Genomic DNA, 17,497 nt, shown 5'->3' with positions numbered 1-17,497 from the left:
TTAAACATGAGGTATGGCACAGCTGATCAGCTGTCCATGGTTTAGTTCTAATCTTTACATGTATTTACAAGTGCTTTCATCATTTCAAGTGTTCATTGTAAAAAGAAATGACTGCCAACATCAACACAAATTCGAAGTTCCATGTAGGAATTTAAAGTACAGTAATTAATCATTTTGATTAAACTTTGTAGTATACCGTTTCGTATGAACAAACAATTCTCAACTGTAGGCTCATGTTTTAATATAAATGTATAACAAGTACATAGTGATAAACTATAAAAGGAAACGATCACATTTTACAGAGAAGCACAAATGGAGATGAAAACCACAGGAGCCATCTTAGAGTCCAGGACGGGTCAAACAAACAGCACTTAGAACCAGGAGGCCGGTTTGTGTCCCAAAGTCGCGTTAGTGTCTTCCCTCCTTTTTTTAATCCAACTTGACAACACCTCTACTCTTATTACAAATTCAGTTCAATATGGTTGTTTTGAATCATTGTATAATAGGTGATAGAGAGGAAGTGACAGGAGTCCATGATCCCACCCAAGATGCTATCAAGTCATTTTTTGCAATTTATTAACCAGACAGCGACAACATAAGCAACAGCCGCTCGCTCGCTCGCTCACTCACACACACACACACACACACACACACACACACACACACACACACACACACACACACACACACACACACACACACACACACACACACACGGTTCCAGCTGTTGACCTTTGACACAAGCCTATCAGGGCAGTCCAGTTTGTGGAACTTACCGCTTTCTCTTTCCCAAAGCTAGAACTCTGATGCAGTCTTCAGTTTGTGGCGTCCCTCATGGTGAGTCAGCTACACTCTCATTACATCAATAGGCTTGATTGGCACATTAACAGGGAGAGTGATGATGATAAAATAATAGTTTATTTTATCATCATTACTCACTGCTCAGTCTTTTTAACAGACAACTGAGCAAAATTCATCTGAAGATGAAGACCATGAGATGCCATTAAAAGCTCCACAAAAATCTAATATGGACCAAGCATTAAGATGATGTCATCAAATACATTCTCACAAACTCCGACTGCACTGTCCTGAATGTAATTGAATACTGTGGCATTCTTAGATGGGCTCTATTTATTTAACGTAGTGAAAGATGTATCCATGATTGGGACAATGGTGTGCGCTGATTATCAGGTCACTTGACTGAATATTGTTCACATGAAAACCTAGTCGTCCCTCCAACCCCCAGCTGACACTGCCCCTCAACCGCTGCAGGCGTCATGACTCATGGATCAAATAAATGACAAGAAAGGAAAAGGTTTCCAGCTTTCGGTGGAACAATAAATCACGTTTTTTGTTACAGCAGTGAGAATCAGCCCTGGTGTCCACAAGTGTAGACGGGCTGTGATGAAGGCTTCTTCTACACCTGGTACGGGCTGCCAAAGCAAGCATTTCAACAAACTCATCAATTCATCCATTGACTCATGATTAGTGCGTCTGCCTCCGAAGGCCGTGAGCAGCAGCCGCGATCGTGCACACAAATTACATCAACTGGCACGCTCTTTGCGTAACAGTAAGGAGATTCATACATGCAAACTTTACTTTTCTCCATGTTTTTCCTAAATGGTGCATCCTCTTGTCCACAAACAGCGAGGCCGGTTAAAAAGAGTCACGTTTGAATCATGCATGTTTTCGTGCAATGGTTGTGGTTCGTCCTGTGTACCAAATGAGATGCAGAGCGAAAAAAGGCATCAACCAAACGGGACATTTATAGTACAAACATGTTTAGTTTCTACATTCACTCATTCACTTAATCTGCAGGATTCATATCCTTGTAATACTCTGACCCCTCCGTTAGCTACACAGAGACTAAAACACAGAGTATTAAACACCCAGTGAAACAGAAGTTAGACTTTCAAATGTTTTAGGACTCATCCTGCACATAGGGGCGTTTACAAAAATCAATCCAATCAAAGGAGATATCATCATATTGTTGAAGGTAGTAGCTAAAATGAGCTAAAGGAGAAAGAAAGGAAGAAATGTGTGTTTGGATGTAAGTGGGCAAAAAAACGTTTTCATTTCCAGAAGTAAGGTCGAACTTATTCAAGGGAAACTTTGGTGATCTTCTTTTTCAAATCTGCAAAGTTTCCCTTCCACCTCCTCCAGATCCAACAGGTGATGGAGGTGTGTGTGTGTGTGTGTGTGTGTGTGTGTGTGTGTGTGTGTGTCCAGAAGTCCTCTGTAGCTCCGTACAGCGCTGATCTTTAAGCGCGGCCACTTTTTAGCAGTCCTCTTGTAACTGTTCACCGCTCAACTACTCTACGCATCTCACTGTGAAATAAGTCACAGCAGAAACTAAAGACACAGATTCCCCCGTCATGTGTCTGAAATAACAAAACAAAAAAAAAAGCAGCATCATGTATTCTGCGATGAATGAATGTCTGAGCTGCATATGAAGACGTCATTCTTTACATCCAAGAAGTGACGGCAACAGAAGGATCCGGTGACCGTCCCCTCCCAGCCAGCGGTGGCCGAGCAGCAGAGAGCAGGTTTGGGGCGATGGTGAATACTTTAATGGTCTAACTGTCCGTGGTGCTGCAAACATATCTTCCCAACCCAACACACTCCTCTCCATGTTACAAAAGACATTTATAAAAGAACAAGCCACAGATATCAGAGGACAGTTTGTTTCTACAGGCAACAGATCAAGACAACAGCTACAAGCTTCTCCATCACAATTCACTTTTTCCTCAATGACTCGACTTATTTCTGCTGTACACGTTTCACACGAACAAAGGAAAGAGCAGCCCTGCTGACGGTGCAGCTGGACGGTTAGCTTGTGTTCATGCTGGTAGAGTCAGAGTCAAAAGAGCGACCAGAGCTCCATCCATGTTACAGTGATTCAGTTACAGACAGAAGCCTTCCCTCACAAAAACGTTGCAGCCATTCACATTTTCACCATTCTCTAGTTTAATTTGAAAGACGTGTTAAAAAAAAAAAAATAGTTACTTACAATATTATCAAAAAACCTAACAAAAAAGAAAAAGAATATTTGCCTGAGGCAATCTTTGTAGCTTCATATTACTATGTAGATGCAATTGGATAAGCTTGCACTGCCCACAGCTGGTCATACCGTGTCAAGTTGGTCAGTATGAAAGAACATTTTTCTCTAGTGGTAGTTTAACATATGGTTCAACACTAACAGCATGTCACACTGTGCCGGGTGGCTCCAATTAAACGGTCCGATATCAGTTTAGAGGGTCGTCTATGGAAGCAAAGACAATGCACTAATAATTTCCAATTTCACAAGCAACTAAAACCTACTTTAAAATAATGAATCACAAATTATTATTTAATTTAGAACATAAAATATATACCTCGAAAAACCTGTCTGAATTTATATGGTCTGAATTCCCCTCTTGAAAATATCAAGTAGCTAATTTCAAACGGTTTCATTTCAAAAACATTTTAGGGTTCACAAATTCAGACAGAAGATTCAAATGTCAAATATTCAAAGCAAATAAAGATTCAATCTTTGCTTCCTTACATAGAGACTCATATGAAATGACCGTGTACAGTCGACACATGTGGTACATGTCTACGGGCAGCTGCTGTTGGCGAGTGTATTCTACATTGTATTATGCTGTTTTTGGAGATGCAGTCCAATTTTGACAATGTGGTCCTAAATGTCTGATGCTGTAAGAAAGACTGAACAGACCCTGGTGTTGGAGAGAATCTACAAATACCATTAACAGCCCATTATCGCTCCAGTTAACCTGCTGGCTGCTGTGCTGATCTGCTACCTTCTACTGAGAGAAAAATAGAAAGAGACACAGAGAAAGATACAGAGAATATAAAACAACATTGTTTTTTTCTTTTTACAAGAGTCCTTTTGAGGGTTTAACCAACCCCTCTCATCTCCTTCTGACACACATTCCCCTCTTCTCGTTTGTGTGTGTGCAGGTGTAGTCAAGTCCATATGTTAACTTCCTACCAGTATAAGTGTGTGTGTGTGTGTGTGTGTGTATGTGTGTGTCTGCGTGCATGTTTTCTTGTGTGTCTACTTGTGTTCTTTAGTCGGAGCAAAGTAGAGCTCCATGGGTTTGTTCACCTTCCAGTACTTCTCGCTGACCAGCTCCAGGGAGAAGGAACCGTTCAGAACCTGTGGACAGAGTTTAGGAACACACATCTGATCAGAACAAAAGGGCAAAGTACTGCTTAGGGAAGACTGCATCTGCAATAGTACAGACTGGGAAAAAATGATGTCACCCATCACGATGGGTAAGTGTAGGTTTTGCAGTATAGATGGTGCTCCGTGTGTGTGTGTGTGTGTGTGTGTGTGTGTGTGTGTGTGTGTGTGTGTGTGTGTGTGTGTGTGTGTGTGTGTGTGTGTGCACTCACAGTGAACTGGTTCCCAGCAGTAGGTATGTAGATGGTGTACTGCTTCTCTGAAGCTGCCTCCACATTTACAGGACTGGCCTCCGCGTTTCTTCTCAGCTCCTCCAGAGCCAATCGGACAGCCAGGTATTTAGACAGGTGGTCCACTGTGGCGTTACCGGACGTCTTGATGTAGCGAGGGACAAACTCCACACTGAAGACGCACACATGAATACACACGTGTAAATGAGCAGGTCGGCACAGCTGATGTTACATTGTAACAGTTCACAAAACTCACGGTTCAGATCAGATCACAGTTTTGACTCATTGATTGGATCAGCTGGGAAATGACACACATTTGAGGACGAGTGAGAAACAACACCTGATGAACTACATCATGACAGGCTACTGCCGTTCCACTTGAAGAACCTGTCGCAGCCACACAGTAGATACTGTACTACTACGGCTCACGTGCATGTGGTGTCCACACAGACAGCTTTGCTGCTGCCAGCCCTCGATAGATCACTGTCACGGTCTACCTTTGCTGAGAGCCGTACCATGAAGTCCTTGTCATGAAGACCACATGATTTACCGTCCAAAGCCATGTACACATTTGGTTTGTGGACTTACACTGAATCTTCTGCAGCCTCCAAACTGTGCACTAAAAATTAAAAGTACAAACTGTACTGGAAACATGTTCTGTGGAGCAGAACTCACAGCAACAGCAAATATAAATGCCATGCTTTAGCTGCTCTACTTTTCACCGTATACTGTAAAGGTTATCTCAGCTTTCGGTTTCTTCAGAGATGTATTTTATATGTGACACAAGCAAAAGCTGTAATGCGAGCTGTACGTGTGCGACGCTACCTGTTTTGACCGTCGTCCTTGTCCATCAGGGTAGGGTGTGGCCTGAACACCAGTTCTATTTCGCTGGCACCACCTTCAATCACAGAGTCCCCGCCCCCGTTCTCCGCAGCGTTGTCCATGTCCAAACCGCTGTCGTCACTGGTCTTGGTGCGCTTAATGCTCGGACCTGCCTCCTTGGAGAAAAGCACAGCATTGTTACCATGACATAACACAGCAGGACAAAGTGTCATCCCGGATGTGTGCTTATATTCACATATTTAGCACGCTTCCCTGTCATTCACAGCAGTGTGTGTGTGTCTCACAATATCTCCTCATCATTACACTGGTCTGGGCACAACAACACAACCACTCCAAACCAATATTTTCACTGGACACAAATTACAACCGACTCCCAGCAGTGTGTCTGAGGTTTGACACAAAATGCATCCATACGATGTACACGATTGATAATTGAAACAACATACGTAGCAACATACCTGGTTGCTGTGGACAGAAGCGTTGCTACAGTGGGAGGAGTCTCCGTTGTCCTCCGCTCCGCTACCGTTCTCCACTGTGTGTCTCTTACCGCGCTGCAGTCTGACAGAAACAAACGGCATGTGTTAGAGGGACAGCTTTACGTTTGTATTTGCAGTGCTGGTGTGTGTTGAGAGTGCTGTTCACCGTGTCATAGCCTGTATCTTCAGCCCCTCCTCTATGCTGTGGGACAGGGCTTGCTGGTTGTTGTGTTTGCTGATGCGAGCCAAGACTCTCTCTTGGTGGGCTTCGTATTCGTCACGGCTCGGATAAATCTTGCCTGAAATGGGATAAATGAATATAAAAATAAGTTCTGGAATATTTAGACAATTTTCAGTTCACCCAGATTTTTTGTGTCGTTGTTATAAAAGTGAAGTTGATAACTATCTGAGTTGGCTGTTTTTTTTATAATTTAACCTTTTCATCAGGTCCCAACAAAGGGTCTGATGTGTCTCAAATGAGACAAAGCTGTGTGGAGGACCCCAAAGTCTCCACACGTCCAAAGAAGGTATTTCTACGAGGGCCTTACATACATATGTACTGATGTGAATAGTCTTTGATCTAAAGGTCTATAGTGGACGGTGTCCTATCTGGACCACGGACCTATATTTGCTAAATTCTTGGGAATTATTACATTTTGAAAGAGCGTTTCTATTTTCACATGCACCACTTTTGTAGCCTTTACAACCTGCAAACCCACAGACTAATTGCATTTGTTGTAAATCATCTCACATGATACTACTCAGCCAATCAAATCTGTGCATTCTAATAAGCATTGCGACACACACACACACACACACACACACACACACACACACACACACACACACACACACACACACACACAACCAGTATACCTCATATGTTCATACAGTCAGGTCCATCAGTATTTGGACTGTGACACAACTTTTCTAATTTTGCTTATTTACACAACTCTAATGGATTTGAAACTAAGCAGTCAATATGTGGTTGAAGTGTAGACTTTCAGCTTTAATTCAATGTCTAAAACAAAAAAATCACAATGACTGTTTAGGAATTACAGCCATTTCTACACAGCCACCCACATTTTCAGAGGCTCAAAAGTAATTGGACAATTGTCTGACAAACGGTTTCCTGGCCAGATGTGGCCTATTCTGTCACTATTTCATGAATTATGATGCCAACAATAGGATTCAAAATGTTATTTTTGCAGTTGGTAGTTCCATGGAACTCTCAGCATGCGGACCAAAAAGGTGTCAATGCAAGTGAAGGAGGTCATTATTAGGTTAAATTGGTGTACCGTGGTGAAGAAAACCCCTTCATAACATCTACTGAAGTCAAGAACACTATGGAGGAGGTAGGCGTTCCATTGTTAAAGTCTACAATCAAGAGACGCCTTCATGAATCTAATTACAGAAGGTTTACAACAAGGTGCAAACCACTGGTGACACTGAAGAACAGGAAGGCCTCATTAGACTTTAAGAGAAAACATCTGAAACAGACCGACCAGTTTCAGAACAAGACTCTATGGACCGATGAAACCAAGATGAACTTGTACCAGAATGATGGAGAGAGAAAAGTGTGGAGAAGGAAAAGAACGGCTCATGATCCAAAGCGTACCACATCATCTGTTTAACATGGTGGAGGCAGTGCTATGGATGGGCATGTATGGCTGCCAATGGGACTGTGTCACTGGTGTTCATTGATGATGTCACAGCTGATAGAAGCAGCAGGATGAGTTCTGAGGTGTTTAGGGCTGAACTATCTGTTCAGATTAAGACAAACGCTGCAAAACTGATTGGATGGCGCTTCACAGTGCAGATGGATTATGACCCAAAAGATAATGTGAACACAACCCAAGAGCTTCTTATGGCAAAGGAATGGAATATTCTTCAATTGGCAAAGTCAGTCACCTGATGTCAACCTAAGTGAGCAGCTTTTCACTTACTGAAGATAGAACTGAAGCAGAAAGACCCACAAACAAGCAGCAGCTGAAGGAGGCTGTAGTAGAAGGTCTGGCAAAGCATCTCAAGGGAGGAAACTCATCGTTGTTGGTGATGTTTATGGAGCCAGATTTCAGGCAGTCATTAAAAATAATGATTATATTCAGAATTATGTAATTCCTAAACGGTCATTGTGATTTTTTTGTTTTAGACATTGAATTAAAGCTGAAAGTCTACACTTCAACCACATATTGACTGATTAGTTTCAAATCCATTGGGGTTGTGTAAATAAGCAAAATTATTTGTGTCCAAATACTTATGGACCCGACTGTATGTTCTGTGGCGATTATCAAAAGCAGCACTACGAGTCTTTTGACTTCAGGTGAAGGCACAGAGGACAAACAATCTAAGCTGCTACCTCCATAAATATGGCATTGAATCATAACGCAAGATAGAAATTTTCTATAACTGGATCTCCATGTATTTTAATTGAACACATCTGGTTGTATAGGGTGAGATGTGCCAACCAATGACAGTACATTTCTATTTCTCTAGAAAACTCTAAAGGTCAGGTTGTTTAGCCAACAGAGAGTCCGTCTCCTTTTATTATGGATCGCTAACAATCTCAATCAAAGCTGCAAGCAGCAATGAATGGGCCCTCGCACATTGTGCATGTCCAGGGTACTGGCGGGCCGGTAACTTCGACGTTATGTCGACGACGAGTGTGTGGAGCTGGAAACGACGGATTGCAAAGTTTGTATCACCTTCTGTGTTTACTACGTGGCTAGAGAACACACACTAATCATAACGCCATGTTGATGTACATCATGTGTTGACCATACCATGGAAATTCCATGTAAATCGAAGGATCTTTGTCACATACAGCTGACTTCCTCCACGCAAACCCAAAAGCTTCACAATTACCCATTGAGAAGGTTTTCAGGTTCTGCTGACCACATTTGAAACGGATCTGTAAAATCCCCCAGGAGGAGTTTCAAAAGGTTCATTAAAGGAACTTATCCCAAACCCGGTGAGCGTTTATGAGGCACTTTGGAGCCCACTGACCATGTCCCTCAAAAATGCGATAGCAAGATTATTAGAACCAGCACTTCTAATAATCTTCAAATCAATCGGTATCTGCTTCTATTTTGTGTTGGCGTCTCGTGATTTGACAGAATTTCCATGACAGTCTTGTGGTTACTTACTAATGAGGGCATCAAAGTTAGGGTCCGGACGCAGCGACCTCTTGGAGACCAGCTTCTTACGACAGGTAGGACACTCTTTATTACTGGAAACACAGGGACGACAGACAGACATTAGGAAACATTCAACAGTGCCAATGCAACAATGGGGACCATTATTAATGCAACACATTACAAATGCATTATAATTTCTGTCTAGATACGTTTAAAGGAGCAGCGTGTAAGACTTAGTAGCACACTCCTCCCTGTCCAAACTACGGTGGCCTTCTGCTATGCAGACATAAAGGGCTCATTCTAAGGTAACGGAAACATGTTTCTCAGTTTCTCAAGTGACTATACACTAATAAAAACATAGTTATAAATATTATATTTCTGCCAACCGGTAAACCCCCTTACTCCTACACACTGAACTTTAAAATCAAACAATGCAGTTACGGAGAGCCTGTGAAACACTAGTCAAACCTAAATATGCCCGAGGTTCTTGAGGCTACATTAGGGGTCTTAAGAGCACACATTACAAGTAGTGGTGCAACGGACCACAGTTGATCCGAGATCGGTACAGATCACCCCCCGCTAAGTTTGCATTCCTCTGCAGCAGACTGCATAATATTTTGGTTGTCCAGTTGAGGCTGCATGCTCAAGGACGTCTCATGGTTGTGGTGACTCAGTTTCCCACAACAACTTGTATTGGCCGTTTTATACTGCCATTTACCACCAGCTGACTGCTCACTACTCTAGCCTGGCTGCTAGTGATAACACAGCTGAGTGCATCTCTGAGCTGCCATCTGCTCCTCTGTGCCCACAACGGGGAATAAATAAGTGTGTAGTGTGTCTGGCTAACAGCTAACGGAATGGACGCCGTTTTGGCTGATAGCAATCAGAACTACGGTAGACATGATGCTGCATACCGGCGGCTCACTTTTATTGTTTTGAATGGTGTGTTTGGCTAACCCAGGGGTCTGCAACCTTTACTATCCACAGAGCCATTTTTCCCTATTTTCCACCAATTAATTTTGTCTGGAGCCGCAAAAGCTATTTGATATTACATCTTATAAAGTGTTATAATTATATTATATATACACACACACACACACACACACACACACACACACACACACACACACACACACAAAAACTATAGTTTGTTGCATTTATGAAATTATATAACAAGAATAAAGACAATTCTTGACATGTTGCTACTTCAACTGTTACAACAATATCAAACTCTTATGAAGAGGAGAAAAAACCTTGCTCAGTTTGCTGCAGCAGTTGAGAAATCGCTCTTTTTCGCTCATCTCCAGCGTGATACCTTTCAGTATATGCTGTGTGCTTGTTCTTGACGTGCGGTGAGGTTCGTGGCTGGTGAGGCACTGACACTATATAAGTCAGATTTACAAATACATGGACCCAATAGAGAAGCTTAAATCACCGTTCAATTGGCAGCTTGCACATTGACTACTGGTCGTTTTTCATATCAGCATTATTTACACACACATAGGTAAAGTACATATTTGATTCCACCGGGAGCGTGTGCGGCGTGATCTGCCCCACCGAGAGCGTTTCAGAAGCGGAGCGCTCGCGGGCACCACCCACAAAAAACGCGAGATTCCGCGATAATCTGCGTAACAACCATGGATGTATAAAGAGAACAACAAACACATAAAAGGTTACTTTACCTGTCCGAGGTTGAATTGCTGTTGATTTGGTCATATTTCCTTGTTTTTTGAGACATTTTTAAGCTTGGATATAGAATCTTACATTTTTTGTGGTCAAAGCAAAATATAAGAAGAAGAGAAGTGTTGAAGAAGAGCAACGACAGAACAAGCATAAACCCGACCCGTGGGCTCTCGCACACCCTCTTCTTTGAGGCAGAGTAGTGTTTGCCTCTCTGTGCTTTTTCACTGCGGTTTCTGTCAGATCAGCAACACTAAATATGTTCTACACAGACGTGAAATACATTACATATTCTATGTAAAGAAAGGACATACAATAAAAGTGTCTACAAATACAATAAATAAGTGGCGACAAACAATGAGAAAGCAAAAGGCACGCGCTCAAACCAGTTAGTGAGGGATTCACAATCTGAGGTGAGGCACAGCTCGTCACTCCCTCACCTCACATGTCTCCTCTGTTTGAACAGGACATGCGCTAATTCAGCAATTTTGATTATAAAAATGCTTGAAATGATTGGAATACAGAAATTACATTTATAGCATAGATCAGTAGATAAATATATATTTTTATTTTATTTCATCATTATTTGTTTTTCACTTTTCATGATGACAGGGGAGGCTCTGCCTCACCCGTCTCCCCTGACCGCACATCCCTGCTTTCTACATTACATTTCTCGCCACATATCAAACAGGTAAGTCAGCATCGTTGGCAGTGAAAGCAAATTAATACGTCCACGCAGAATTAGGAATTAGGAATTGGGAATTGCGGAGGAAGCAGCTGTTATTGGAGCGATCAGTGAGCGGCGAGTCCAGCGGGGTTATCAGACCTACGGAGCGGCCGTCTGAAGTCATGAGCGGCTTTGAGCAACCAATCTACTTCCTGTTTACACCGGCCCCACCCGCGTGCACGTGATATTAGTTTTCAGGCGTTGTAGTCTGGACGGAGATCATCTCGAAAAACCATGGGCTAAACGCAAACGGAACTGCCAGTGCACACACTGCTGTATCTCGCCACAACTCATGCAATCTATGCTGAGCTGAAACATGGACTCCGTCTACCCCCTAGGAGGGTCTAAGGTCAGCCCAGCATAGTCTTACAAAATCCTGTGGGAAACACAGAGTGCTTCTAATGCACATTTGGATATGCGAGTACTGATTTTAGACAGACGTGATGGACATATCCATTAAACAACAACGCGTTCTACTGCATGGTCAAACGTACCCAGATCTTAGAGCTGTGATGATACAATCAGCGCAGAAGCGGTGCAGACACTCTTTGGTTGTCATCGTGTTCTTCAACATGTCCAGACAGATAGGACACATGAGTTCGCTGTGCAAGGACCTTGGCGACACTGCAATTTCCAGTCCATCTGTTATAGCCTCCTGTGCCAGTATGGAACAGATCAAAATGAAGGTTAGTACACACAAAGATACATCGATGAGTACAAGCTCTGTTGATGATTTTAGGTAAAGGTCCTCAAAATCCTATAACCCAGGCAACTGAAGAGTCACCATTTGAGATATTGCACACCTCAATGTTCAATTTACAGGCAAAGTCCTCCCATCATCTGATATGAATTGATCAGTGGTGTGAATCTTTTGGTATCTCACCATTTGATTTCAATTCAAAATCGATTCAGTACATAGGGGTCTCCTAATTTGATCTACACCGGTCCACTGTGCGCCAATAAAGGCAGTGTGGCAAGTTATGGCATGAAAGCAGAGTAAAGTGTGATTAGGATTAAAGAGTTTTAATATATGAAAAAAAATCTAATAATTGAAATGTAAACACACAAAGGCAAAAGGTAACATTTATTCATGCTAAACGTGCAAAAACACAAGGGTTTTAGTATTTCTCAATTCTCAGTGACAAGAGAATAACAAGAGCAAGTTATACAAAAAATAAGAATGTTAAAAACATTAAATAAAATTATTTCATAAATAAATTGTAGGCTAAATAACACTGTAAAACTGGTTCTGGTTCTTTTGTCCGTGGTAGTGCTGCTTTTTATCTATCAAAATCTGAAATGCATTTTCATATTCAAATGTAATCTTTCCCATTCATACTTGAATTTAGAATATTAATTGCAAGTCCTTGTGTGAAGGATTATGTTTCATCAGTATCTTGGTTTTTTGATAAAACTAAACAATTTAACAAATAGATTTTTGGAAGATGTGAATAAATTCAGAATCTTATAAGTATCTCTATTAAATCTGCAAACATAAATCTGCAAACATGAATAAAACATGTATTTTTTATATATTATGGTGTTTCTGCCATATTTGTATGGCAGAAACACCTTTGGACACACTGTGAATGAAGTGAAATCCTATGAATTGTTACCTGTGGGGTTCTCTGGAGCTCATACAGACTCAGCTCCCAGGTCTTACTGAGGGGCTGAACCCCGTTGGTCTGAACTGTCTGAGTCATCACTGCAGCACTGAAACACACACAAAATAAATCAGACTTTCTAGCAAACCTAAGATGTAATGATTACCTTTTGTGTTGATTGCATGTAGGGATGCACCTATAAAACAATTTTTCAGACCAAGTCCAGTTACTTACATTTGAGTAATCGCGGATACAGAGTACATAATAATAATAATAATGATAATAATAATAATAATAATAATAATACATAAGTCTTTTTTTTTTTTTTTTTTTTTTTTTTTTAGTATTGTATAATGTTGGGATTACAGTTTGGCTGAAATATTGTCACCTCAAATCCAGTGTTTTGGTCGTTGATCCAAAGATTTTGTTGACTGGTGTTATTGGGATCATATCCTTATAGGTTGATTGTTATTGCGTGTGTAAAATGGCTCCACCACTGATTTTCCTGTCATATCCAGAGCCCCTGGGAAACCCCTTTTCATGCAATGTCTGAACTGTTGGTGTTGCTGTTTAACAGCTATACCAGGGGTATTCAATTCAAACTCCAAAAAGGTCCAGATTGAGAAAATCTCCTTGTGCAAAGGTCCAGAACATTACAATAATATCTAACTTGCACTATTTGGTGCCATATATACATTCAAGAAGCCTAGTAGTAGTAACGTCGTCTCTGTGTAGTCAACAACTGTCAAATCAAATAAAGTACTCATAATATATCTTAACTATAAGAGTCTGTTCATTCTTGGTTAAAGGCTCTGGTCTCTCTGACCACTTTTCTCTCTTTGGTGAACGTCATGTGAAATAACTTCTCTGACTCACGTAATAATTCTCCTGCTCTTCATTCTCCTTCCTCGTCTCCCCTCTGTGTGTAAATCTAACTCGAGTCAGGAAACGTGTCAGAATACCCATATTTGATTGGCTGAGCTGCATCACGTGATGTGATTTAGTTTCCTGCACCGCTGAACAAGTGCCGTAAATGCTGGAAAAGCTGCGCTGGTTAAAATAGAAGCCCTCTGTCAAAATAATTCTATAATTATAATTCTCAATTATCTATTAGTTTTAGGTCCTGGGTCCGGATACAACGGTGTCTGGGTCCGGATCTGGACTGTGGTCTGCCTATTAGTGACCCCTGAGCAATAACATTATCCAGCATGCTGTTTGACGGTGTAAATTTGTGAATGCACACTAGCTTTACAAATTGTCAGTGTCACAAATTGATGTTTTTCATAGTGTTTAATACTGTTAACGAGTTAGTTGTTGGTTAATAATTGTTGTGTTAACCCGGCCATAGTGTTCTTCTTGGCCATTCTACACTATGGCAGTATATCAAAATTAATATCATATGGGAAATTATAGCCGGTTTTAAGTTTGTAAACAGATTTTTTATAGTTTTGTTGTTTTAAAACCCGGCATCCATTTACTTGAATTCATCAAGACTTTTCACCTGACTTTTCATTTCATCAAGGTAACACAGGGTGAGCAGATCTAATTGAAAGAGGTTACAAATGGTCAGTTTAAGGGTGAAGTATTCCTTTAAACATATGGAAAGGGCAGATAGTTAGTGCTGTCTTTTCCTGGTTTTAAATGCGGCTTTATAAGGGTGCAACGGATCACAAAACTCACGTTTCGGTTCCTATCGTCATAAAAAAAGGATTGGGCTATGGTAAATTACAACGTTATGATGATGAGTTGCATTTGTAGAGTCCCGCCATGGTTTGAGATCATTCCGGCTATGTTGTCATTCTTTTATGTCGCGGTTGCCGACAAGACTTCCACAAAGGATACGTCGCCGTTTCCTCACTTTAAACTCCTCCAGACGCCTCCTCTTTCCTCAAGATGCATTTAAGGGATTGGAAGATGCTCCACGGTGGCAGAGGGAGAACAATTTCCAGATCACTGGAGAGAGGACGCGAGGAAGGATTGTATATATGCTGCCTTACTCCCTTTTTTCTTTCTTTTTGACCAAAGACATTGTGTGTGCATCCTTGGGCTACTCCTTTAATGCTTTGATTTACCTCTTTATCACTAAATGTCTGTTGTGATTTGATTTATTAATGACTTTGTTCTCTTTAGAGAGCTAAAACCCTGCAGACAGAAGAAAAGAAAGAACTAAAGAGAAACCTGCCTTTGAAAATGAAACTGCTCTGCATAAATGGAACCTGCTGACTGCTTCTCCTTCTGTTTCAATTAAGGCAGGTCCTGTGTATTCCTATCGAAACACAGTAAATGCTACATTTGTTTAATAGGCTAAATGAAATGAATGTGAAATAAATATAACTCCATAGTTCCACCCTGGTCTGTTTAATTTCTCCTCCAGGTTTTTATTTTTAACTGTAAACATGTATTTTTCTCTTTTTAGAGCAGGACTACTTTTCTAATACATTTTAATTCACCTAGATATAAGGCCTACATAAAATACTCAGTCTATTGCAACCACCATGCTTTCATAAACAGGCATTTGTTAATAAATTGTGAAGAAAATAAAAAACTACATCACCAGAGGAAATGTTCTTGCAGCCACAAACGTTTATGAGGGGGTTACTCTGCACCTGAACGCATCATAATGTAACTGAACAGAACCTTTATTCTCTTGTCAACTTAAACACAGACTGGTTGTTTACAATGTAACATTATCAGAGATCGGATACTAGAAAAGCAAAAATGATGACCCGATCTCATATTTTACAGAAAAACTGCGACGGTTAATTTTAAACTGCATAATTAATCTGCAGTTCTTGTGTGTGCCGAACCGTGTAGATCCGTGATCTATATGGATCACGGATCGACAGTGGTCCATTAGACCACTAATTGGGGCCTTGTTAAATGTATGGCTAACTTGGCTATGGCATTGGATGACATTATACATTTTTTCTGTGTCTACCTATAGGGTATTTGCGCTGATTTCTAAAAGTAAAGAAAATCCACAGCAACAAGTAAAAGACATCAAAAAGGGAATTTTCATATCAAAACAGAGTTTACTTCTATTAAGGATATTTATATCAAATTTAATTTGTTACTTAGATTTTAAACGTTTTTTAACCATTTACTACAGCTTTAAACGGCTCTAAGGGAAATCCCTGCCATTAAATATTCCTCATTACCCAGGACAGATCTTCGTGGGTTCCAATCGCCCCAAAGAAGAGTTGGACAAAATAATTCTCCCAAAACAAAGCGAGGGCCATTAGGACTAGCATCTGTCTTGATTCATCTAAATTCACTTCAGTTGCCAATTCAAAGAATAGTTTTAGCCTTTTTGTCAATGCCACCTGAGACCGTTGGATGGTGCATTGCTTGAATTCCTGACCAAAATATATTCTCAAGCCAACCAGGGGTAACCCACAATGGGTGTTGGGCCCGATGGGCTATGTGTTACATGCCCACTTAACAGCCTTTAGAAAAGACTAAAAGATGAGCCAAGAAACCTGAATGTCTATTCTCCCCTCAGATTGCTGTAGTTGTGTGGCCATGCTGTCTAATGTGACAGACAAGAGGTGAGAGTAGTCCATATACAATACTGATACTAAAAACAAACACCTGATGCAGATACATGCTTTAAAATGTATTAAAAAAACGGAGACATGAACCTTAGGACGTCTTAACTGCAGCGTGTTAATTCTCTGTAACGTTACCACAATCAGCAATGCATGTAAACAAACAAACCCAAATGTGTTAGAATAATGGACGCAAACCAGATAAATGTTCTCAATGATTGTTAGTAGAAACGTCAACGTTAGAAGTTATTAGCTAGCACACGACCAGAGGTAGCTATACTTAAACACTGGATTCAGTCCATCTTATTAATACTAGCTAATCAGTTGCAGTTAATAGATAGACCCCGCGCACAGATTTCATGTAAAATCTATGGGGCACGGCTAATGCTAACTAGCTATAATTGAAGCTAGCTATTCTTCGTTACGATGCCGTTAGAGGCACATAAGCCGAAGACACAGACTGCACAGGCGTGCGGCGCAGTTCAGTTGTGTCCATTTAAATATTACAGGTAATGATACAAAAAGCTTATTGTTGAATTATGGCGAGGGAATGGTGAATGTAATTTGTGTCTGTGACAGAGGTGAAAACAACAACAGAGAAAGACCCGACGCACCAATCTCCTGAGGTGAGCTAAATGCTGGTTTAATCGTATTCCCCACGTTTAAACAGACGCAAGCTTGTAAGAAAACGGACATTGATACAGAATTGCAGACGTAAAAACAATATAGTCCTAGCTTGCTTGAAATTGTATTGTTTCTGTACTTACATTTTCAGTTGAGGGTACGAGTCGATCCAGCCAGCGCGTTTCGGCGAAGGCAATATGGCGGATGTATATGAAGCAATGCAGTCTGGGAAATTGAGGCGCTATGCCAACCTGGCCCGGGGGCCCGAATCAAAGACGATGAAACACGTCCATTACGTAGGTAAAGATGTAACCACGAAAACCCACAAAACAGTGTCACACAGAGCAAACGGGTGCTGGTTGTGTATCCTAGCCTAAATTCTGAAGGGCAAATATTTATTTTAAATTAAAATAAGCCAATCATTAAGAAGGGATGTTAGAGT

At 41.0% G+C, this 17,497-nt stretch overlaps 1 protein-coding gene across 2 annotated transcripts; it reads right to left on the bottom strand.

Moving 5' to 3' along the window:
• Positions 1–216: 216 nt before the first annotated feature.
• rnf2 (ring finger protein 2) lies at positions 217–17,246 on the bottom strand. Of its 2 annotated transcripts, none has more exons than XM_068737722.1 (9): positions 17,199–17,246; positions 12,896–12,992; positions 11,774–11,934; positions 8,882–8,964; positions 5,902–6,034; positions 5,718–5,817; positions 5,242–5,414; positions 4,399–4,588; positions 217–4,159 (listed from the first exon to the last, which is right to left on the bottom strand). In XM_068737722.1, exons 2-9 carry the CDS (start codon positions 12,980–12,982, stop codon positions 4,058–4,060), a joined length of 1,029 nt encoding a protein of 342 aa, XP_068593823.1. In that variant the 5' UTR covers positions 12,983–12,992; positions 17,199–17,246; the 3' UTR covers positions 217–4,057. The 2 variants fall into 2 exon arrangements, with proteins under 2 accessions (XP_068593823.1, XP_068593822.1); XM_068737721.1 differs by having other exon boundaries at positions 11,774–11,941; positions 12,897–12,992.
• Between the last annotated feature and the right edge of the window lie 251 nt (positions 17,247–17,497).

Source organism: Cebidichthys violaceus, unplaced genomic scaffold (assembly GCF_023349555.1).
Source record: "Cebidichthys violaceus isolate CVI_PGR_0920_01 unplaced genomic scaffold, fCebVio1.0.p SCAF_8, whole genome shotgun sequence".
Lineage (NCBI taxonomy): Eukaryota > Metazoa > Chordata > Actinopteri > Perciformes > Stichaeidae > Cebidichthys > Cebidichthys violaceus.
Note: the sequence above shows the minus strand (reverse complement) of the source record. Positions and strands in the feature narration are given on the sequence as shown.